General features: G+C 51.4%; 1 protein-coding gene across 1 annotated transcript in view; it reads left to right on the top strand.

Moving 5' to 3' along the window:
- The first annotated feature begins 4,408 nt into the window (after positions 1–4,408).
- Positions 4,409–25,206, top strand: part of PAQR4 (progestin and adipoQ receptor family member 4) — a 51,281-nt gene continuing 30,483 nt past the window's right edge. The window contains exon 1 of the mRNA XM_089664808.1: positions 4,409–11,659. Within this exon, the coding sequence (XP_089520934.1) occupies positions 11,494–11,659 (166 nt within the window). The 5' untranslated portion in view covers positions 4,409–11,493. The remainder of the gene's footprint in view (positions 11,660–25,206) is intronic.

Here is a 25,206-nt window from a genome sequence, read left to right as displayed (position 1 = left end):
ATGGTATCAATTCCTTCATCCTCCAGGAACTGCCTGCATACTCCCCCCACATGAGGCCGGGCATTGTCATGTACCGGGAGGAACCCGGGACCCACCGCACCGGGAGGAACCCGCGACCCACCACACCGGAAGGAACCCGGGACCCACCGCACCGGAAGGAACCCGCGACCCACCGCACCGGGAGGAACCCGCGACCCACCGCACCGGGAGGAACCCGCGACCCACCGCACCGGGAGGAACCCGCGACCCACCGCACCGGGAGGAACCCACGACCCACCGCACCGGGAGGAACCCACGACCCACCGCACCAGAAGGAACCCGGGACCCATCGCATCAGGAGGAACCCGGGACCCATCGCATCAGGAGGAACCCAGGACCCATCGCATCAGGAAAATCTGTTCCTAACTCGAATCCCTTTACACTAACAGCATGAGAAGTTCTATTGCTTCTTCTGTAGACACGGATCAGAACCCGTCATCTGCAGAGAAATTCTGTTCTACAAACTTACACACATCAGATCCAAATTCTTTTCCACCCTTTTCAACTGTTCTTATTGGCCCATAAACTACTGCAACAGGAGAAAGTCTGTAACTGGAAACATTTGGTTTGGTAGTCTATGATATTATCGCTGACAAACTATATTGCCAGAAGTATTGGGCCGGCCCTCCAATCATGTGATTCAGGTGTTCCAATCCCCTCCAATCATGTGATTCAGGTGTTCCAATCCCCTCCATATCATGTGATTCAGGTGTTCCAATCCCCTCCCAATCATGTGATTCAGGTGTTCCAATCCCCTCCATATCATGTGATTCAGGTGTTCCAATCCCCTCCATATCATGTGATTCAGGTGTTCCAATCCCCTCCATATCATGTGATTCAGGTGTTCCAATCCCCTCCCAATCATGTGATTCAGGTGTTCCAATCCCCTCCAATCATGTGATTCAGGTGTTTCAATCCCCTCCAATCACGTGATTCAGGTGTTCCAATCCCCTCCAATCACGTGATTCAGGTGTTCCAATCCCCTCCATATCACGTGATTCAGGTGTTCCAATCCCCTCCATATCACGTGATTCAGGTGTTCCAATCCCCTCCATATCACGTGATTCAGGTGTTCCAATCCCCTCCATATCACGTGATTCAGGTGTTTCAATCCCCTCCAATCATGTGATTCAGGTGTTCCAATCCCCTCCAATCATGTGATTCAGGTGTTCCAATCCTTTCCATATCATGTGATTCAGGTGTCCCAATCCCCTCCATATCATGTTCAGGTGTTACAATCCCCTCCCAATCATGTGATTCGGGTGCCCCAATCCCCTCCATATCATGTGATTCAGGTGTTCCAATCCCCTCCATATCATGTGATCCAGGTGTTCCAATCCCCTCCATGGACACAGGTGTATACAATCAAGCCCCTAGGCATGCAGACGGCTTCTACAAACATTGGTGAAAGAATGGGTCGCTCTCAGGAGCTCAGTGACTCCAAGCGTGGTCCCGTGATAGGTGGCCACCTGTGCAATTCCAACCCTGACATTTCCTGGCTACTAAATATTCCACGCTCAACTGTTAGTGGGATTATAACAAAGTGGAAGCCACTGGGAACAACAGCCACTCAGCCACCAAGTGGTAGGCCACGTCACATGACAGGGCGGGGTCGGCGCATGCTGAAGCGCACAGTGCGCAGAAGTCACCAACTGTCTGCAGAGTCAATAGCTAAAGACCTCCAAACTTGGTGTGGCCTTCAGATGAGCCCAACAGCAGTGCGTAGAGAGCTCACCAATCACGCTTCTCTGGCAATCCGATGGACATGTCTGGGTTTGGCAATTGCCAGGAGAACGGTACTTGCCTGACTGCATTGTGCCAAGTTTGGTGGAGGGGGGATTATGGTGTGGGGGTGTTTTCAGGGATTGGCCCCCTAGTTCCAGTGAAGGGAACTATTAAGGCGACATTTCAGACAATTTCATGCCCCCAACTTTGTGGGAGGAGTTTGGGGATGGTCCCTTCCTGTTCCAACATGACTGCCCCCCAGTGCACAAAGCAAGGTCCATAAAGACATGGAGGAGCCAGTTTGGGGTGGAGGAACTTGACTGTCCTGCACAGAGTCCTGACCTCAACCCCATAGAACACCTTTGGGATGAATTAGAGCGGAGACTGCGAGCCAGGCCTCCTCCCCCGACATCAGTGCCTGACCTGACAAATGTGCTTCTGGAAGAATGGTCCAACCTTCCCATAGACACCCTCCTAAACCTTGTGGATGGCCTTCCCAGAAGAGTTGAAGCTGTTATAGCTGCAAAGGGCGGGGCCAACTCAATATTGAACCCTACGGACTAAGACTGGGGGGCCATTAAAGGTCATGTGTGGAGAAAGGGCGGGGCCAACTCAATATTGAACCCTACGGACTAAAACTGGGGGGCCATTAAAGGTCATGTGCGTGGAAAGGGCGGGGCCAACTCAATATTGAACCCTATGGACTAAGACTGGGGGGCCATTAAATGTCATGTGCGTGGAAAGAGCGGGTCCAACTCAATATTGAACCCTACGGACTAAGACTGGGGGGCCATTAAATGTCATGTGCGTGGAAAGGGCGGGGCCAACTCAATATTGAACCCTACGGACTAAGACTGGGGGGCCATTAAAGGTCATGTGTGAGGGAAGGCCGGTGGCCCAATACTTTTGGCAATATAGTGTAGTTGTTGCAATACCATCAGAACCTGAGGAAGTCTCTGTTGTCTCCCCCGACAACGAAACATTGACTGAATGTCATCACAGCACCTGTTTCTTGTGTGAAGCAACTCCTATAAGGTGGATGTCAGGACTAGGCCCGGTGAGGACATCAATCAGTGAAACGCCTTCATATCCAGCACTTGGGTCATCTGTGATCTGGCTTGGAGGAGGATACATGCCAATGCTTGGGAGATACCAACATTCTTCTCCTTCAGAGGTGGAGTCTCAGCAGAATCTCTCCTCAAAACCTTCTGCATGAAGTCCAGGAAATGTTTTGTAATGGGAGTTTATTTCGGGGAGTGTTGTAAAGACGTAACGGATTCCTCTGGAGGCTGAACAATAATTAGCAGCTTGTCTCTTGAGGCACAAAATGGTAACAGTACCACCCAAATGTTGGCGTTTCCCTAGTTTTTAGGAAATTCCTCGTCTTCCATGGTGGCTGCCATTATGATGCCAGAAATGGAGGGTGTGGTCATCGCCTCGTGTGAAGAACTGCTTTCCTGGAGAGTGTTCCCCCGATACCGATGTAGGCATTGGCCAAAACGGGCAACGTGACCACTGAGCCGGACACGTGTGCCGAACAACGTGCAAGACTTCCTGATATGACCCACGAGGTCCAGGTGGTGGCCACGTGGTGAGTCATACTGTCCCTTCACACTCCGCATTTCTCCCCCCCCCAGACGGTCGGTAGTCTCCCTCCTCCCCCCCTCAGACGGTCGATAGTCCCCCTCCTTCCCCCCCCTCCAGACGGTCGGTAGTCCCCCTCCTCCCCCCCCCCCCCCAGACGGTCGGTAGTCCCCCTCCCCCCCCCTCCTCAGACGGTCGGTAGTTCCCCTCCTCCCCCCCCCCCCTCAGACGGTCGGTAGTTCCCCTCCCCCCCCCCTCAGACGGTCGGTAGTTCCCCTCCTCCCCCCCCCCCCCTCAGACGGTCGGTAGTTCCCCTCCCCCCCCCCTCAGACGGTCGGTAGTTCCCCTCCCCCCCCCCTCAGACGGTCGGTAGTTCCCCTCCTCCTCCCCCCCCCCCAGACGGTCGGTAGTCCCCCCCACCTCACACGGTCGGTAGTCCCCCCACCTCACACGGTCGGTAGTCCCCCTCCTCCCCCCTCACACGGTCGGTAGTTCCCCTCCTCCCCCCCCCCCCCCTCAGACGGTCGGTAGTTCCCCTCCTCCCCCCCTCAGACGGTCGGTAGTTCCCCTCCCCCCCCCCCCTCAGACGGTCGGTAGTTCCCCTCCTCCTCCCCCCCCCACCTCACACGGTCGGTAGTCCCCCCCACCTCACACGGTCGGTAGTCCCCCTCCTCCCCCCTCACACGGTCGGTAGTTCCCTCCTCCCCCCACCTCACACGGTCGGTAGTCCCGCTCCTCTCTCCTCACACGGTCGGTAGTCCCCCTCCTCCCCCCTCACACGGTCGGTAGTCCCCCTCCTCCCCCCTCACACGGTCGGTAGTCCCCCTCCTCCCCCCTCACACGGTCGGTAGTCCCCCTCCTCCCCCCTCACACGGTCGGTAGTCCCGCTCCTCTCTCCTCACACGGTCGGTAGTCCCCACCCCCTGCTCCTTCTGATGGGACTCCCGCCGATGTTCTCTCTCAGGATTGGCCAGCCAGGATGGAGGGCGTGTCCTCAGGTTGCTAGGAGACTGCCTCATGCTCTGGGCGGGATGCTGTGATGTGCTGGGCGGAGATATGCGGCAGGGGGCGGGGCCGGCTGTGTCCGGTGATGATCCGCCTCCTCCGTCTGGAGAGGTCCGGAGATCCGTCCTCGTCACGTGACCTTCCCGGCCTGATCCCTCCCCATCCCCCACCACACCGACCACCGAGAGAAGGGAGACTACTACCCCCTCCATCCACCGAGAGGAGAGACTACTACCCCCTCCATCCACCGAGAGAAGGGAGACTACTACCTCCACCATCTCCATCCACCGAGAGGAGAGACTACTACCTCCACCATCTCCATCCACTGAGGATAGACTAATATCCCAATCATCTACATCCACTGAGAGGAGAGACTTCTACCCCCTCCATCCACCGAGAGGAGAGACTACTACCCCCTCCATCCACCGAGAGGAGAGACTACTACCCCCTCCATCTCCATCCACTGAGGATAGACTAATATCCCAATCATCTACATCCGCTGAGAGGAGAGACTACTACCCCCTCCATCCACTGAGAGGAGAGACTACTACTCCCATCATCCCCATCCACCGAGAGGAGAAACTACTACCCCCACCACCCACCGAGAGGAGAGACTACTACCCCCACCATCCCCATCCACCGAGAGGAGAGACTACTACCCCCACCATCCCCATCCACCGAGAGGAGAGACTACTACCCATACCATCCCCATCCACTGAGTGCAGAGACTACTACCCCCACCATCTGCATCCACTGAGAGCAAAGACTACTACACCCACCATCTCCATCCACCAAGAGCAGAGACTACTACACCCACCATCTCCATCCACTGAGAGGAGAGACTACCACACCATCCTCATCCACTGAGAGGAGAGACTACTACCCCCATCATCTCCATCCACTGAGAGGAGAGACTACTACCCCTACCATCACCATCCACTTAGGAGAGACTACTAACCTCACCATCCACTGAGAGGAGAGACTACTATTCCCACCATCCCCATCCACTGAGGAGAGAGACTACCCTCACCATCCCCATCCACTGAGGAGAGAGACTACTACCCCCACCATCCACTGGAAGACTGTTATCCCCACCATATCCATCCACTGAGAGGGGAGAGACTACTACCCCCGCCATCCACTGGGAGGAGAGACTACTGCCCCCCCATCCACCGAGAGGAGAGACTAATACCCCCACCATCCTCATCCACTGAGAGCAGATACTGCTACCCCCACCATCATCCACTGAGAGGAGAGACTACTATCCCCACCATCTCCATCCACTGAGAAGAGAGACTACTACCCCCATCATCTCTATCCACTGAGAGGAGAGAGATAATACTACCCTCTTCATTTCCATCCACTGAAAGGAGAGAGATTACTACTCCATCCGTTGAGAGAGACTACTATCCCCATCATCTCCATCCATTGAGGAGAGAGACTACTACCCCCCCATCATCGCCACCCATTGAGGAGAGAGACTACTACCCCCATAATCTCCATTTAGGAGAGAGACTACTACCCTAATCTCCATCCAATGAGGAGAGAGACAATTACCCCCATCATCTCCATCCACTGAGGAGACTACTAACACCATCATCTCCATCCTCTGAACCTACCTCCCAAATATAGACCACCTCATACGGGAGACATCTCCGAGAAGAGACATTGGAGTCCAAACCATCCTCAGAAAGGACCCCCAGAAGAGCCGCATAGAGACATCTTCATCCTCTCAGTGAGAGCGTCCTTTGCTGACACCAGATCTCCAATCCAACCGAGACCGTTCTCTGACCAGAGACATCCTCATTCAGAGGAGAGACCTAACCCAGACTCCCATCATCTCGAGACCATCCTCCATCCAGAGACCTCTCCATCCATAGACCTCTCCATCCAGAGGAGAGACCAGACCCAGACTCCCATCATCCTGAGACCCTCCTCCACCCCAAGACCTCTCCATCCAGGGGAAGGACCTAACCCAGACTCCCATCATCCCGAAACCATCCTCCACCAGACATCTTCCTCCAGAGAAGATACCTGACACAGGTTTCCTTCCTCCACTCAGATAAATCTCCATCCAGAGGAGAGACCTTATCCAGACTCCCATCATCCCAAGACCATCCTCCACCTCAAGACATCTCCATCCAGAGGAGAGACCTGACCCAGACTCCCATCATCCCGAGACCATCCTCCACCTCAAGACATCTCCATCCAGAGGAGAGACCTGACTCAGACTCCTATCATCCCAAAACCATCCTCCACCAGAGACTTCTTTATCCAGAGAAGTTACCTGTGACAAGTTTGCATCCTCCACTCAAAGAAATCTTCAGCCAAGAGAGAGACTTTACCCAAAACTCTGTCCTGAGGCCATCCTCCACCCTGAGACCTTGCCATCCAGAGGAGAAACCTGGCAAATTCTAACCTCAGTTTACAGACGTCTCTATCCAGAGAAGAGAACTGACCCAGACTCCCATCCTGAGTCTTTCCTCCACCCCAGGACATCTCCCTCCAGAGGTGAGACCTAACCTAAAATCCCATCATCCCAAGACCATCCTCCATCAGAGACATCTCCATCCAGAGAAGTTACCTGTGACAGGTTTCCATCCTCCACTCCATCTAAGAGAGATACTTTACCCAGAACCCTGTCCTCCTGAGGCCATCCTCCACCCCGAAACATCTCCATCCAGAGGAGAAACCTGATCCAAAATCCTGCCCTTTGCTAAAAAACATCTTCATCCAGAGAAAAAACTTGAACCGGATCGCACCCTCCTGAAGTTGTCCTCCACCCACAGACATCTGCATCCAGAGGAGAGACCTAACCCAGAATCCTATCTTCTGCCCAGAGACATCTTCATCCAAAGGAGAGACTAGATCCAGAATCATGTCTTTCTGAGGCCATCCTCCACCCAGAGACATCTGTATCCAGAGGAGAAACCTGACCCAAGTATCCTACTTGTGCTCAAAGAAATCTCCATCGAGAGGAGAGATCTAACCCAGAATTCTGTCCTGTGCCCAAAGACCTCTCCATTCAGAGATGAGACTTGACTCAGAATAACATCCTCCTGATTGAGAACGGCCTCCACCCAGAGACATCTCCATGCAGAGGAGAGACCTGACTGAGAATCCTATCTTCTTAAGACCCTCCTCTGCCTTTAGACCTCCTGGTAGGATCCACACACTTCCTAGAGACATTGCCCTCAGCAAAATTTCATCTCCAGAGACCACCAGAGGAACCAAGGGTGCTTCTTTAGGAGACATCTGAGTGTCCTGCACTCAGACTCTTCTTCATCCTCTTCCACTGGACATACAAAGAGACTGTTCTATCTTGAGAGAAATTCATGCTAGCCCACTAGAAATACACAGATTGTCCCATGATGAGAGACATACCCATATGCCCAAGTAGACATAGCTACATTTTAGAGACCATCATATGGTGACGGACATTCCCACAATCTCCAAGTGGACAGAGACTATCCTATGGGAAGAGACATTCCCACACTCTCCAGTTAGATATAGCAACCTTCTACAGTCCATCCTATGGGAAAAATATCTCCACATTCTCCAACCCAACTAGACAGTCATATGGTGAGAAACATCCCCACATGTTCCAATTAGATATACCTACATGACAGAGACTGTCCAATGGTGAGAGGCTTCTGCATGTTCCCCCAGCTACACATAGCTACATACCGGAGACCATCCTATGGTGATATACATCCCAACATTCTCTAACCAGACACAACTATGTAACAGAGGCTGTCCCATGAAAAGTTATTCTGGCATTCTCCAGTTATCTACTTACTAGCGACTGTCCCATGGTGAGAAACATTCCCACGTACTCCAACTAGACATGGCTACATACTAGAGAATGTTCCATGAAAAGAGACCTCTACAAATCTGCCAGCTATACATCGTTAGATTCAAAGGACTGTCCCATGGTGAGAGACTTCCCCTACATTACCCACCTAGATATAGCTACATACTGGAGACCCTTCCATAGTGAGAGAGATCCCCAGATTCTCCAACTAGACCTAGCTACTTACTAAAAACCATCTTGTGGTGAGAGACATAACGTACATTCTCCAATTAGACATAGCTACATACTAGAGACCCTTTCATGGTGAGAGACATCCCCAGATTCTCCAACTAGACATCTCTTCATCCTAGAGACCATCCTTACATTCTCCAAACAGGCATAGGCTTATGCCAGATCCCATATTCAATGTTCTCCCAGAAGACCTCGGTCTTCACATCGCCAAAAGATAACTGTGTCAGAGGCTTTATCTTCTTTGGTGAGGGTCATGTCCATCCTCTCCTGACAGATAGCTTCAGATGACCTCAGATGTCATACATAGGACTGTGGAAGATGTCTCACAGAGATTGCTGCTGATGAACCAGCTCTTTCATAAAGAGACAGATAATGTCCCGTACTGTGAGACCTCCTAATGTACCAAGATGGGGTCTTGTCATAGAAAAGTGTGCCCGTGTGGTGGATCTAAGGTGACAGTGAAGGCCAGAAGACACCTTTCTCATGTCTGGATATTATAATAAAGGGTTTTCTTTAAGTGAACTCTTTTTACATCTGAACACACATGTGTTCTTAGAGTGACCATGAAGAGAAGACGACATATTCCTTCTGTATGGATGTTAATATAAAGTGTGATCCAACAATTGGAGGACACTCTTCACTTTTGAAATAAGGTGACCAGGAGACACGTTCAAATCTGTTTGGATAATATAAATTGTATTGCTACAGTTTGAGAACTCTTTACACCCCTGACCACACAAGTGGGCATAGGGTGACCGTGAAGACCAGGAGATACCTTCCCCCCCATCTGGAGATTATTATAAAGTTTATTCTTTCAGTTGGTGGACTCTTTCCACCCTGACCACAAAGCTGGACATAGGGTGACTGTGAAGACCAGGAAACACCTTCCCCTGTCTGGATATTATAAATTGTATTCCTACAAATTGAGAACACTTTCCGCCCCTGACCACACAGCTGGACATACGGTGACTGTGAAGACAAGGAAACACCTTCCCCGTCTGGATATTATTATAAAGTGTATTCCTACAATTCGAGATTTCTTTCAACCCCTGACCACACAGCTGGACATACGGTGACCATGAAGACCAGGACACACCTTCCCCTTGTCTGGATATTATAAATTGTATTCCTACAAATTGAGAACACTTTCCACCTCTGACCACGCAGTTGGACTTAGGGTGACCGTGAAGACCAGGAGACACTTTCCATCTGTCTGGATATTATTATAAATTTTATTCTTTCAGTTGGAGGACTCTTTTCACCCCTGAACACACAGCTGGACATACGGTGATTGCGAGGACCAGGAGACATCTTCCCACTCTCTGGATATTATAAATTTTATTCTTTCAGTTGGAGGACTTTTTTCACCCCTGAACACACAGCTGGACATACGGTGGTTGCGAGGACCAGGAGACATCTTCCCACTCTCTGGATATTATAAATTTTATTCTTTCAGTTGGAGGACTCTTTTCACCCCTGAACACACAGCTGGACATACGGTGATTGCGAGGACCAGGAGACACTTTCCACCTGTCTGGATATTATTATAAATTTTATTCTTTCAGTTGGAGGACTCTTTTCACCCCTGAACACACAGCTGGACATATGGTGATTGCGAGGACCAGGAGACATCTTCCCACTCTCTGGATATTATAAATTTTATTCTTTCAGTTGGAGGACTCTTTTCACCCCTGAACACACAGCTGGACATACGGTGATTGCGAGGACCAGGGGACATCTTCCCACTCTCTGGATATTATAAATTTTATTCTTTCAGTTGGAGGACTCTTTTCACCCCTGAACACACAGCTGGACATAGGGTAACAATGAAGACCAGAAGACACTTTCCTCCTGCCTGGATATTATAAAGTGTATTCTTTTAATCTAAGAACTTGCTCCTCCCCTGACCACACAGCTGGACATAGGGTGACCATGAAGACCAGAAGACATTTTCCTCCTGTCTGGATATTATAAAGTGTATTCTTTTAGTTGGAGGACTCTCTCCATCTTTGAGCACACAGCTGGACATTGGGTGACCATGAAGACCAGAAGATACCTTCCTGCTATCTGGATATTATTATTAAGTGTATTCTTTCAGTTGGAGGACTCTCTTCATCTTTGAACACAGAGCTGGACATAGGGTGACCATGAAGACCAGACGACCCCTTCCTCCAGTGTGGATATTAATATAAAGTGTATTGTTACTGGAACTTTGTGGAGCTGCTCTTTGTAAGACGGATAGACGGTGGGCTCCATTATTTAGGTCGGGCGTCTAGGACACCCTTCTGGGTTGTATCTGAGATAGGATGGTCTGTAGGTATCAGCCGGAAGTATCACGGAGTTTGTGGTGGAGAAGGACATGTTACACCTTACATTACTTAGCCCACGGAGGAGGCAGCAGAAACTTGAATGACAAAGACGCTTAATCTCCAGGAAACGGATTGCTGTCTGTCACTGTGTGAAGTTGCTAGCTGCCAGCCGGAGACTTCCTGGTCCTCCTCCATTGTATAGGTTACAAAGCGAGGAATTGTCCTGTGTGTGGAGCCTTGCTCATTGATTGGATGCTCGGTGACTAAGGCTTTTCAGGAATTAGTCCTCATGTGACAAGTTTGTTAAGTTAAGAGCCGGCTGGTGGCCAGCGGCACGGGGCGATCATCAAAGCCGGAGAAAAGTTGAGTATGATGTCACTAGATGGAATGTATCTGTGAATGAAAAGGCATGACAAATATTTGTGTGTGCGGAAGAATAGACGAGATCACGGCATTCCTGATGACCTCCTCACGGCTTAGTCTCAACTTGCAGCTTGCTAAAACCAGCAAATAGACTGCATAGCCTTTCACGAGCGAGCCGCCTGCCAGAAGTGTCCTCCACACGTTACCCCGGGACGGGGATCGGACTTCTTCACAATGAAACTCCATATATTCTGCAATGTCACAGCTAGGACATGAATATCTTTATAGGTGGAGAAGGAACTGCTGACATATCTCAAATACGGTTCCATGTGGAGCAGCTGCTGCCCGTACGTTACTCAGTGAGCCTGCTCTTGTCTGGAAATCCTTTCTGTTCGGAGGACGGGCCTATCTCTGCGGAGACCCATGGCGTTTCTGAGTGGTCCCCGGCTGCTGGACTGGGCCAGCTCCCCCCCCCACCTCCAGTTCAATAAGTTTGTGCTGACGGGGTACCGTCCTGTGGCCAGCGGAGCAGAATGTATGAGGAGCTTGTTCTACCTGCACAACGAGCTGGGCAACATCTACACACATGGTAAGAGCTGGCCGAGGGCCATGTACTGTCCATTGACCGTGTGCCGTGTCCATCGCTTGGTAGGTCCATTGTCTGTGTGCCGTGTCCATCGTTTGGTAGGTCCATTGTCCGTGTGCCGTGTCCATCGTTTGGTAGGTCCATTGTCTGTGTGCCGTGTCCATCGTTTGGTAGGTCCGTGTGCCGTGTCCATCGTTTGGTAGGTCCATTGTCCGTGTGCCATGTCCATCGTTTGGTAGGTCCATTGTCCGTGTGCCATGTCCATCATTTGGTAGGTCCATTGTCCGTGTGCCGTGTCCATCGTTTGGTAGGTCCATTGTCCGTGTGCCGTGTCCATCGTTTGGTAGGTTCATTGTCCGTGTGCCGTGTCCATCGTTTGGTAGGTCCATTGTCCGTGTGCCGTGTCCATCGTTTGGTAGGTTCATTGTCCGTGTGCCGTGTCCATCGTTTGGTAGGTCCATTGTCTGTGTGCCGTGTCCATCGTTTGGTAGGTCCATTGTCCGTGTGCCGTGTCCATCGTTTGGTAGGTCCATTGTCTGTGTGCCGTGTCCATCGTTTGGTAGGTCCGTGTGCCCTGTCCATCGTTTGGTAGGTCCATTGTCCGTGTGCCATGTCCATCGTTTGGTAGGTCCATTGTCCGTGTGCCATGTCCATCATTTGGTAGGTCCATTGTCCGTGTGCCGTGTCCATCGTTTGGTAGGTCCATTGTCCGTGTGCCGTGTCCATCGTTTGGTAGGTTCATTGTCCGTGTGCCGTGTCCATCGTTTGGTAGGTCCACTATCCGTGTGCCGTGTCCATCGTTTGGTAGGTCCACTATCCGTGTGCCGTGTCCATCGTTTGGTAGGTCCACTGTCCGTGTGCCGTGTCCATCGTTTGGTAGGTCCATTGTCCGTGTGCCGTGTCCATCGTTTGGTAGGTCCATTGTCCGTGTGCCGTGTGTGTTGCTAGGTTGCCTGGCTGTGTAGCAGTCAGTTGTCATGCTGTGTTTACGTTGGTTGCCTGGTCGCCCCCCCCCCCCTCCTCCTGTGTGCGGCACTGACAGCTCTTCCCTTGAGGTTATCCTTTTCCTGTTTCTGGTTGAGCCGGGTGAGCTGGTCCTGTGGAAGGACGACTGTTATGTAAATGTCACTGAACTTCCCCTTTCAGCCTCGGTGCAGAGTGCCTGCCGGGTCCTTCCAGCTGCTGCTCTGGCTGGAGCTGGCAGTCCTTTCATTCCTTCTCATTGGTCAGAAGTCTCGGCGTCCCATTGTTACTGTGAGCTCATCATCCTTCGTAATCTCGTTCTACCGTCCTGTCATTACTGAGCACTCATCATCCTCATCCCCCCATTATCATCCCCTTTCATCTCATGCTGCCATCCCACCATTGCTGCAAGCTTGTCATCCTTGTCCTCATTCTCCCAATATTGTCCTTTTTAATCTTTCTTCCGTCTCATTGTTACTGCAAGCTCAGCTTCCTCATCCTCCCAGCATTGTCCCCTGTAATCCCATCATTGCTACAAGGTAGTCATCCTCATCCTCCCAGCATTGTCCCCTGTAATCCCATCATTGCTACAAGGTAGTCATCCTCATCCTCCCAGCATTGTCCCCTGTAATCCCATCATTGCTACAAGGTAGTCATCCTCATCCTCTCAGCATTGTCTTCTGTAATCCCGTTCTACCACCCCATCATTGCTGCAAGGTAGTCATCCTCATCCTCCCAGCATTGTCCCCTGTAATCCCATCATTGCTACAAGGTAGTCATCCTCATCCTCTCAGCATTGTCCCCTGTAATCCCGTTCTACCACCCCATCATTGCTGCAAGGTAGTCATCCTCATCCTCCCAGCATTGTCCCCTGTAATCCCATCCTACCATCCCATCATTGCTACAAGGTAGTCATCCTCATCCTCCCAGCATTGTCCCCTGTAATCCCATCATTGCTGCAAGGTAGTCATCCTCATCCTCTCAGCATTGTCCCCTGTAATCCCGTCCTACCACTCCATCATTGCTGCAAGGTAGTCATCCTCATCCTTCCAGCATTGTCCCCTGTAATCCCATCCTACCATCCCATCATTGCTACAAGGTAGTCATCCTCATCCTCCCAGCATTGTCCCCTGTAATCCCATCATTGCTGCAAGGTAGTCATCCTCATCCTCCCAGTATTGTCCCCTGTAATCCCATCCTACCATCCCATCATTGCTGCAAGGTAGTCATCCTCATCCTCCCAGCATCATTCCCTTTAATCTCATTCTAAGGTCCTATCATTACCATGAGCTTGTCATCCTTGTCCTCCCATCATTATCCCCTCTAATCTAAATGTATTGTCCTATCATTATTGTGAGCTCATCATCAACCCTTTAACCTCATTCTACTGTCTCATCATTACATATAGTTTGTCATCCTCATCCTCCCATCATCATTGCCTATGATTTCATTCTTGCATCCCATCATTACTGTGAGCTCATCATCCTCATGTTATCCTCCCCTATAATCTCATTCTGCCATCCTATCGTTACCATGACTTTGTCATCCTCATCCTCATGTTATCCTCCCCTGTAATCTCATTCTGCCATCCTATCGTTACTATGACTTTGTCATCCTCATCCTCATGTTATCCTCCCTGTAATCTCATTCTGCCATCCTATCGTTACTGTGACTCCGTCATCCTCATCCTCATGTTATCCTCCCTATAATCTCATTCTGCCATCCTATCGTTACTATGACTCCGTCATCCTCATCCTCATGTTATCCTCCCTATAATCTCATTCTGCCATCCTATCGTTACTATGACTCCGTCATCCTCATCCTCATGTTATCCTCCCTATAATCTCATTCTGCCATCCTATCGTTACTATGACTCCGTCATCCTCATCCTCATGTTATCCTCCCTATAATCTCATTCTGCCATCCTATCGTTACTATGACTCCGTCATCCTCATCCTCATGTTATCCTCCCCTGTAATCTCATTCTGCCATCCTATCGTTACTATGACTCCGTCATCCTCATCCTCATGTTATCCTCCCCTATAATCTCATTCTGCCATCCTATCGTTACCATGACTTTGTCATCCTCATCCTCATGTTATCCTCCCCTGTAATCTCATTCTGCCATCCTATCGTTACTATGACTTTGTCATCCTCATCCTCATGTTATCCTCCCTGTAATCTCATTCTGCCATCCTATCGTTACTGTGACTCCGTCATCCTCATCCTCATGTTATCCTCCCTATAATCTCATTCTGCCATCCTATCGTTACTATGACTCCGTCATCCTCATCCTCATGTTATCCTCCCTATAATCTCATTCTGCCATCCTATCGTTACTATGACTCCGTCATCCTCATCCTCATGTTATCCTCCCTATAATCTCATTCTGCCATCCTATCGTTACTATGACTCCGTCATCCTCATCCTCATGTTATCCTCCCTATAATCTCATTCTGCCATCCTATCGTTACTATGACTCCGTCATCCTCATCCTCATGTTATCCTCCCCTGTAATCTCATTCTGCCATCCTATCGTTACTATGACTCCGTCATCCTCATCCTCATGTTATCCTCCCCTGTAATATCATTCTGCCATCCTATCGTTACTATGACTCCGTCATCCTCATCCTCATGTTATCCTCCCTGTAATCTCATTCTGCCATCCTATCGTTACTATGACTCCGTCATCCTCATCCTCATGTTATCCTCCCTATAATCTCATTCTGCCATCCTATCGTTACTATGACTTCGTCATCCTCATCCTCATGTTATCCTCCCTATAATCTCATTCTGCCATCCTATCGATACTATGACTCCGTCATCCTCATCCTCATGTTATCCTCCCTATAATCTCATTCTGCCATCCTATCGTTACTATGACTCCGTCATCCTCATCCTTATGTTATCCTCCCCTGTAATCTCATTCTGCCATCCTATCGTTACTATGACTCCGTCATCTTCGTAATTCCATTATCCTCCAATGTAAGTCCATTCTACCATCCCATCGTTACTATGACTCCGTCATCCTCATCCTCATGTTATCCTCCCTGTAATCTCATTCTGCCATCCTATCGTTACTATGGCTCCGTCATCCTCATCCTCATGTTATCCTCCCTATAATCTCATTCTGCCATCCTATCGTTACTATGACTCCATCATCCTCATCCTCATGTTATCCTCCCCTGTAATCTCATTCTGCCATCCTATCGTTACTATGGCTCCGTCATCCTCATCCTCATGTTTCCTCCCTGTAATCTCATTCTGCCATCCTATCGTTACTATGACTCCGTCATCCTCATCCTCATGTTTCCTCCCTGTAATCTCATTCTGCCATCCTATCGTTACTATGACTCCGTCATCCTCATCCTCATGTTATCCTCCCTGTAATCTCATTCTGCCATCCTATCGTTACTATGACTCCGTCATCCTCGTAATTCCATTATCCTCCAATGTAAGTCCATTCTACCATCCCATCGTTGCTTGTCATCTTCATCCTCCCCTACAATCCCATCCTATCCTCCCCCAGTGTACACACGGCCAGATATTGGACTTGTTTTATGTCTGGGAACATCCAGCAAATTCTATCCATTAAAAAAATAAATCTCGATATTACCCGGAGGAGATTGGTTAGCGGTTGTGACGTCATCGTGTCTGTTGTAGATCTTCTGTACACCAATTGGATGTGTAGATACATTGTGATTGGTCACCCCGGGATCGCTGGATATGGAGGTGGACTTCTCTGCCACGTCTATAGTCACCCCGGGATCGCTGGACATGGAGGTGGACTTCTCTGCCACGTCTATAATCACCCGGGATCACTGGATATGGAGGTGGACTTCTCTGCCACGTCTATAGTCACCCCGGGATCGCTGGATATGGAGGTGGACTTCTCTGCCACGTCTAGTCACCCCGGGATCGCTGGATATGGAGGTGGACTTCTCTGCCACGTCTAGTCACCCCGGGATCGCTGGATATGGAGGTGGACTTCTCTGCCACGTCTATAATCACCCCGGGATCACTGGATATGGAGGTGGACTTCTCTGCCACGTCTATAGTCACCCGGGATCACTGGATATGGAGGTGGACTTCTCTGCCACGTCTATAGTCACCCCGGGATCGCTGGACATGGAGGTGGACTTCTCTGCCACGTCTATAGTCACCCCGGGATCGCTGGACATGGAGGTGGACTTCTCTGCCACATCTATAGTCACCCCAGGATCGCTGGATATGGAGGTGGACTTCTCTGCCACGTCTATAGTCACCCCGGGATCGCTGGACATGGAGGTGGACTTCTCTGCCACGTCTATAGTCACCCCGGGATCGCTGGACATGGAGGTGGACTTCTCTGCCACGTCTATAATCACCCCGGGATCGCTGGACATGGAGGTGGACTTCTCTGCCACGTCTATAGTCACCCCGGGATCGCTGGATATGGAGGTGGACTTCTCTGCCACGTCTATAGTCACCCCGGGATCGCTGGATATGGAGGTGGACTTCTCTGCCACGTCTAGTCACCCCGGGATCGCTGGATATGGAGGTGGACTTCTCTGCCACGTCTATAATCACCCCGGGATCACTGGATATGGAGGTGGACTTCTCTGCCACGTCTATAGTCACCCGGGATCACTGGATATGGAGGTGGACTTCTCTGCCACGTCTATAGTCACCTGGGATCACTGGATATGGAGGTGGACTTCTCTGCCACGTCTATAGTCACCCCGGGATCGCTGGATATGGAGGTGGACTTCTCTGCCACGTCTATAATCACCCCAGGATCGCTGGATATGGAGGTGGACTTCTCTACCACGTCTATAATCACCCGGAATCGCTGGATGTGGAGGTGGACTTCTCTGCCACGTCTATAGTCACCCGGGATCGCTGGATATGGAGGTGGACTTCTCTGCCGCGTCTATAGTCACCCCGGGATCGCTGGACATGGAGGTGGAGTTCTCTGCCACGTCTATAGTCACCCGGGATCGCTGGACATGGAGGTGGACTTCTCTGCCGTGTCTATAGTCTCCCCGGGATCGCTGGATATGGAGGTGGACTTCTCTGCCACGTCTATAGTCACCCCGGGATCGCTGGATATGGAGGTGGACTTCTCTGCCACGTCTATAATCACCCCAGGATCGCTGGATATGAAGGTGGACTTCTCTGCCACGTCTATAGTCACCCCGGGATCGCTGGATATGGAGGTGGACTTCTCTGCCACGTCTATAGTCACCCGGGATCGCTGGATATGGAGGTGGACTTCTCTGCCACGTCTATAATCACCCCGGGATTGCTGGATATGGAGGTGGACTTCTCTGCCACGTCTGTAGTCACCCCGGGATCGCTGGATATGGAGGTGGACTTCTCTGCCGCGTCTATAGTCACCCCGGGATCGCTGGATATGGAGGTGGACTTCTCTGCCACGTCTATAGTCACCCCGGGATCGCTGGATATGGAGGTGGAGTTCTCTGCCACGTCTATAATCACCCGGGATCACTGGATATGGAGGTGGACTTCTCTGCCACGTCTATAGTCACCCCGGGATCGCTGGATATGGAGGTGGACTTCTCTGCCACGTCTAGTCACCCCGGGATCGCTGGATATGGAGGTGGACTTCTCTGCCACGTCTAGTCACCCCGGGATCGCTGGATATGGAGGTGGACTTCTCTGCCACGTCTATAATCACCCCGGGATCACTGGATATGGAGGTGGACTTCTCTGCCACGTCTATAGTCACCCGGGATCACTGGATATGGAGGTGGACTTCTCTGCCACGTCTATAGTCACCCCGGGATCGCTGGACATGGAGGTGGACTTCTCTGCCACGTCTATAGTCACCCCGGGATCGCTGGACATGGAGGTGGACTTCTCTGCCACGTCTAGTCACCCCGGGATCGCTGGATATGGAGGTGGACTTCTCTGCCACGTCTATAATCACCCCGGGATCACTGGATATGGAGGTGGACTTCTCTGCCACGTCTATAGTCACCCGGGATCACTGGATATGGAGGTGGACTTCTCTGCCACGTCTATAGTCACCTGGGATCACTGGATATGGAGGTGGACTTCTCTGCCACGTCTATAGTCACCCCGGGATCGCTGGATATGGAGGTGGACTTCTCTGCCACGTCTATAATCACCCCAGGATCGCTGGATATGGAGGTGGACTTCTCTACCACGTCTATAATCACCCGGAATCGCTGGATGTGGAGGTGGACTTCTCTGCCACGTCTATAGTCACCCGGGATCGCTGGATATGGAGGTGGACTTCTCTGCCGCGTCTATAGTCACCCCGGGATCGCTGGACATGGAGGTGGAGTTCTCTGCCACGTCTATAGTCACCCGGGATCGCTGGACATGGAGGTGGACTTCTCTGCCACGTCTATAGTCACCCGGGATCGCTGGATATGGAGGTGGACTTCTCTGCCGTGTCTATAGTCTCCCCGGGATCGCTGGATATGGAGGTGGACTTCTCTACCACGTCTATAATCACCCGGGATCGCTGGATGTGGAGGTGGACTTCTCTGCCACGTCTATAGTCACCCGGGATCGCTGGATATGGAGGTGGACTTCTCTGCCACGTCTATAATCACCCAGGATCGCTGGATATGGAGGTGGACTTCTCTGCTACGTCTATAATCAGCTGAGATCGCTGGATGTGGAGGTGGACTTCTCTGCCACGTCTATAATCAGCCGGGATCGCTGGACATGGAGGTGGACTTCTCTGCCACGTCTATAGTCACCCCGGGATCACTGGATGTGGAGGTGGACTTCTCTGCCACGTCTATAGTCACCCGGGATCGCTGGATATGGAGGTGGACTTCTCTGCCACGTCTATAATCACCCGGGATCGCTGGATATGGAGGTGGACTTCTCTACCACGTCTATAATCACCTGGGATCACTGGATATGGAGGTGGACTTCTCTGCCACGTCTATAGTCACCCCGGGATCGCTGGATATGGAGGTGGACTTCTCTGCCACGTCTATAGTCACCCCGGGATCGCTGGATATGGAGGTGGACTTCTCTGCCACGTCTATAGTCACCCGGGATCGCTGGATATGGAGGTGGACTTCTCTGCCACGTCTATAATCACCCCGGGATTGCTGGATATGGAGGTGGACTTCTCTGCCACGTCTGTAGTCACCCCGGGATCGCTGGATATGGAGGTGGACTTCTCTGCCGCGTCTATAGTCACCCCGGGATCGCTGGATATGGAGGTGGACTTCTCTGCCACGTCTATAGTCACCCCGGGATCGCTGGATATGGAGGTGGAGTTCTCTGCCACGTCTATAATCACCCGGGATCGCTGGATGTGGAGGTGGACTCCCCGGGATCGCTGGACATGGAGGTGGACTTCTCTGCCACGTCTATAGTCACCCCGGGATCACTGGATATGGAGGTGGACTTCTCTGCCACGTCTATAATCACCCGGGATCACTGGATATGGAGGTGGACTTCTCTACCACGTCTATAATCACCCGGGATCACTGGATATGGAGGTGGACTTCTCTGCCACGTCTATAATCACCCGGGATCACTGCATATGGAGGTGGACTTCTCTGCCACGTCTATAGTCACCCGGGATCACTGGATATGGAGGTGGACTTCTCTGCCACGTCTATAATCACCCGGGATCACTGCATATGGAGGTGGACTTCTCTGCCACATCTATAGTCACCCGGGATCACTGGATATGGAGGTGGACTTCTCTGCCACGTCTATAGTCACCCCCGGGATCGCTGGATATGGAGGTGGACTTCTCTGCCACGTCTATAATCACCCCGGGATCACTGGATATGGAGGTGGACTTCTCTGCCACGTCTATAGTCACCCCGGGATCACTGGATATGGAGGTGGACTTCTCTGCCACGTCTATAGTCACCCTGGGATCACTGGATATGGAGGTGGACTTCTCTGCCACGTCTATAGTCACCCGGGATCACTGGATATGGAGGTGGACTTCTCTGCCACGTCTATAATCACCCGGGATCGCTGGATATGGAGGTGGACTTCTCTGCCACGTCTATAGTCACCCGGGATCACTGGATATGGAGGTGGACTTCTCTGCCACGTCTATAGTCACCCCGGGATCGCTGGATATGGAGGTGGACTTCTCTGCCACGTCTATAATCACCCCGGGATCGCTGGATATGGAGGTGGACTTCTCTGCCACGTCTATAGTCACCCCGGGATCACTGGATATGGAGGTGGACTTCTCTGCCACGTCTATAGTCACCCCGGGATCACTGGATATGGAGGTGGACTTCTCTGCCACGTCTATAGTCACCCGGGATCGCTGGATATGGAGGTGGACTTCTCTGCCACGTCTATAGTCACCCTGGGATCGCTGGATATGGAGGTGGACTTCTCTGCCACGTCTATAGTCACCCGGGATCACTGGATATGGAGGTGGACTTCTCTGCCACGTCTATAGTCACCCCGGGATCGCTGGATATGGAGGTGGACTTCTCTGCCACGTCTATAGTCACCCCGGGATCACTGGACATGGAGGTGGACTTCTCTGCCACGTCTATAATCACCCCGGGATCGCTGGATATGGAGGTGGACTTCTCTGCCACGTCTATAGTCACCCCGGGATCGCTGGATATGGAGGCGGACTTCTCTGCCACGTCTATAATCACCCCGGGATTGCTGGATATGGAGGCGGACTTCTCTGCCACGTCTATAGTCACCCCGGGATCGCTGGATATGGAGGCGGACTTCTCTGCCACGTCTATAGTCACCCCGGGATCGCTGGATATGGAGGCGGACTTCTCTGCCACGTCTATAATCACCCGGGATCACTGGATATGGAGGTGGACGTTTCTGCCACGTCTATAATCACCCGGGATCACTGGATATGGAGGTGGACTTCTCTGCCACGTCTATAATCACCCAGGATCACTGGATATGGAGGTGGACTTCTCTGCTACGTCTATAATCAGCTGAGATCGCTGGATGTGGAGGTGGACTTCTCTGCCACGTCTATAATCAGCCGGGATCGCTGGACATGGAGGTGGACTTCTCTGCCACGTCTATAGTCACCCCGGGATCACTGGATGTGGAGGTGGACTTCTCTGCCACGTCTATAGTCACCCGGGATCGCTGGATATGGAGGTGGACTTCTCTGCCGCGTCTATAGTCACCCCGGGATCGCTGGATATGGAGGTGGACTTCTCTGCCACGTCTATAATCACCCCGGGATCGCTGGATATGGAGGTGGACTTCTCTGCCACGTCTATAATCACCCCGGGATCGCTGGATATGGAGGTGGAGTTCTCTGCCACGTCTATAGTCACCCGGGATCACTGCATATGGAGGTGGACTTCTCTGCCACGTCTATAGTCACCCCGGGATCGCTGGATATGAAGGTGGACTTCTCTGCCACGTCTATAGTCACCCGGGATCGCTGGACATGGAGGTGGACTTCTCTACCACGTCTATAATCACACGGGATCACTGGATATGGAGGTGGACTTCTCTGCCACGTTTATAGTCACCCGGGATCGCTGGACATGGAGGTGGACTTCTCTGCCACGTCTATAATCACCCCGGGATCGCTGGATATGGAGGTGGACTTCTCTGCCACGTCTATAGTCACCCGGGATCGCTGGATATGGAGGTGGACTTCTCTGCCACGTCTATAATCACCCCGGGATCGCTGGATATGGAGGTGGACTTCTCTGCCACGTCTATAGTCACCCGGGATCGCTGGATATACATTTGTGTTCAGAATAATAGCCGTGTGATGATAAAAGTGACTGAAGCTGCAAATCCTTCTAATCCTTTTCTTTCCATCCACACAAATGCATTGGGAACACGACACATTCTATTCCAAATCAAAACAGGAAGAAAAATACATCAAATTTGTGTTGTTCCTCTAAAAAAATGGAAGAAAAGTGAATATTAGACGGTTCAAACAAATCTCCGTGTTTGTATTCTTCTTTCCAAACTCCAACATTCACTATATAACCTGAGAAATGTTTGAAGATTTTGCTTTCCTTTGAATGACTTCATGAATATTTGGTTGTAGTCGCACTGTTTCTGAGAACTGCTGTACATCTGTGTTGCATGGAGTCCCCCAACTTCTGGCCCCTGTGATCAGGTATTCCAGCCCAGGATGATTGGACCACATTCCACAGTTCTTCTCTATTTCTTGGTTTTGCCTCAGAAACGGCATTTTTGATGTCACCCCACAAGTTTTCTATTGGATGAAGATCCGGGGATTGGGCTGGCCACTCCATAACGTCCATCTTGTTGGTCTGGAACCAAGATGTTGCACGTTTACTGGTGTGTTTGGGGTCGTTGTCTTGTTGGAACACCCATTTCAAGGGCATTTCCTCTTCAGCATAAGGCAGCATGACCTCTTCAAGTATTCTGATGGATTCAAACTGATCCATGATCCCTGGTATGCGATAAATAGGCCCAACACCGTAGTATGAGAAACATCCCCATATCATGATGCTTGCACCACCATGCTTCACGGTCTTCACAGTGTACTGTGGCTTGAATTCAGTGTTTGGGGGTCGTCTGACAAACTGTCTCCGCCCACTAGACTCAAAAAGAACAATCTTACTTTCATCAGTCCACAAAATGTTGCGCCATTTCTCTTTAGGCCGGTCCATGTGCTCTTTGGCAGATTGTAACCTCTTCAGCACACGTCTTTTTCCCAACAGTGGGACTTTGCGGGGACTTCTTGCAGATAGCTTGGCTTCACATCGGCGTCTTCTAATTGTAACAGTCCTCACAGGGAACGTCACACCTTCTTTCATCTTCCTGGAGCTGATTGTTGGCTGAGTCCTCACAGGGAACGTCACACCTTCTTTCATCTTCCTGGAGCTGATTGTTGGCTGAGTCCTCACAGGGAACGTCACACCTTCTTTCATCTTCCTGGAGCTGATTGTTGGCTGAGTCCGCCCCATGTTGGCTATTCTTCTATCCATTCCAATGGTAGTTTTTCGCTTTCTTCCACGTCTTTCAGGTTTTGGTTGCCATTTTAAAGCATTTGCCATCATTTTAGCTGAGCAGCCGATCATTTTCTGCACTTCTTTATATGTTTTCCCCTCCAATCAACTTTTTAATCAAGGTATGCTGTTCTTCTGAACAATGTCTGGAATGACCCATTTTCCTCAGAATTTCAGAGAGAAATGCACTGTAACCAGCATGTCCAACATTTGCTGCCTTCCTTCCTTAAATAAGGGCAATCATTGCCACCTGTTTTTCAAAGAATGAATGACCTCACTAATAGAACTCCACACGGCTATTATTGTGAACACGCCCCTCAATGAGTGATTCAATGACACAGAATCAGCAGCATGCATGTCATGACTGTCGGGTCTGTTGGATTTCTATGACTCTACTACACCTGCTAGGAAATTATCTGCCATGTAGAAATATCATTTCCACCAAAAACAGCGATTGATCCAGTTAGTGATGTCTGACGGCTAGTATTGTAAACACAACTGTGTGTGGAGGTGGACTTCCCTGCCCCCGTCTATAGAGGTGGTGGTCACCCCGGGATTGCCGGTTATACGTGGAGGTGGACTTCCCTTCCCCCGTCTATAGACGTGGTGGTCACCCCGGGATTGCCGGTTATACGTGGAGGTGGACTTCCCTGCCCCCGTCTATAGACGTGCTGGTCACCCCGGGATTGCCGGTTATACGTGGAGGTGGACTTCCCTGCCCCCGTCTATAGACGTGCTGGTCACCCCAGGATTGCCGGTTATACGTGGAGGTGGACTTCCCTGCCCCCGTCTATAGACGTGCTGGTCACACCGGGATTGCCGGTTATACGTGGAGGTGGACTTCCCTGCCCCCGTCTATAGACGTGCTGGTCACCCCGGGATTGCCGGTTATATGTGGAGGTGGACTTCCCTGCCCCCGTCTATAGAGGTGGTGGTCACCCCGGGATTGCCGGTTATACGTGGAGGTGGACTTCCCTGCCCCCGTCTATAGACGTGCTGGTCACCCCGGGATTGCCGGTTATACGTGGAGGTGGACTTCCCTGCCCCCGTCTATAGACGTGCTGGTCACCCCAGGATTGCCGGTTATAGGAGGAGGTGGACTTCCCTGCCCCCGTCTATAGACATGCTGGTCACACCGGGATTGCCGGTTATACGTGGAGGTGGACTTCCCTGCCCCCGTCTATAGACGTGCTGGTCACCCCGGGATTGCCGGTTATAGGAGGAGGTGGACTTCCCTGCCCCCGTCTATAGACGTGGTGGTCACCCCGGGATTGCCGGTTATACGTGGAGTGGACTTCCCTGCCCCCGTCTATAGACATGCTGGTCACACCGGATTGCCGGTTATACGTGGAGGTGGACTTCCCTGCCCCCGTCTATAGACATGCTGGTCACACCGGGATTGCCGGTTATACGTGGAGGTGGACTTCCCTGCCCCCGTCTATAGACGTGGTGGTCACCCCGGGATTGCCGGTTATACGTGGAGGTGGACTTCCCTTCCCCCGTCTATAGACGTGGTGGTCACACCGGGATTGCCGGTTATACGTGGAGGTGGACTTCCCTGCCCCCGTCTATAGACGTGGTGGTCACCCCGGGATTGCCGGTTATACGTGGAGGTGGACTTCCCTG

Source organism: Staurois parvus, unplaced genomic scaffold, assembly GCF_062004578.1.
Source record: "Staurois parvus isolate SC_StPar_1 unplaced genomic scaffold, SC_StPar_1.0 ptg002048l, whole genome shotgun sequence".
NCBI classification, from domain to species: Eukaryota; Metazoa; Chordata; class Amphibia; order Anura; family Ranidae; genus Staurois; species Staurois parvus.
Note: the sequence above shows the minus strand (reverse complement) of the source record. Positions and strands in the feature narration are given on the sequence as shown.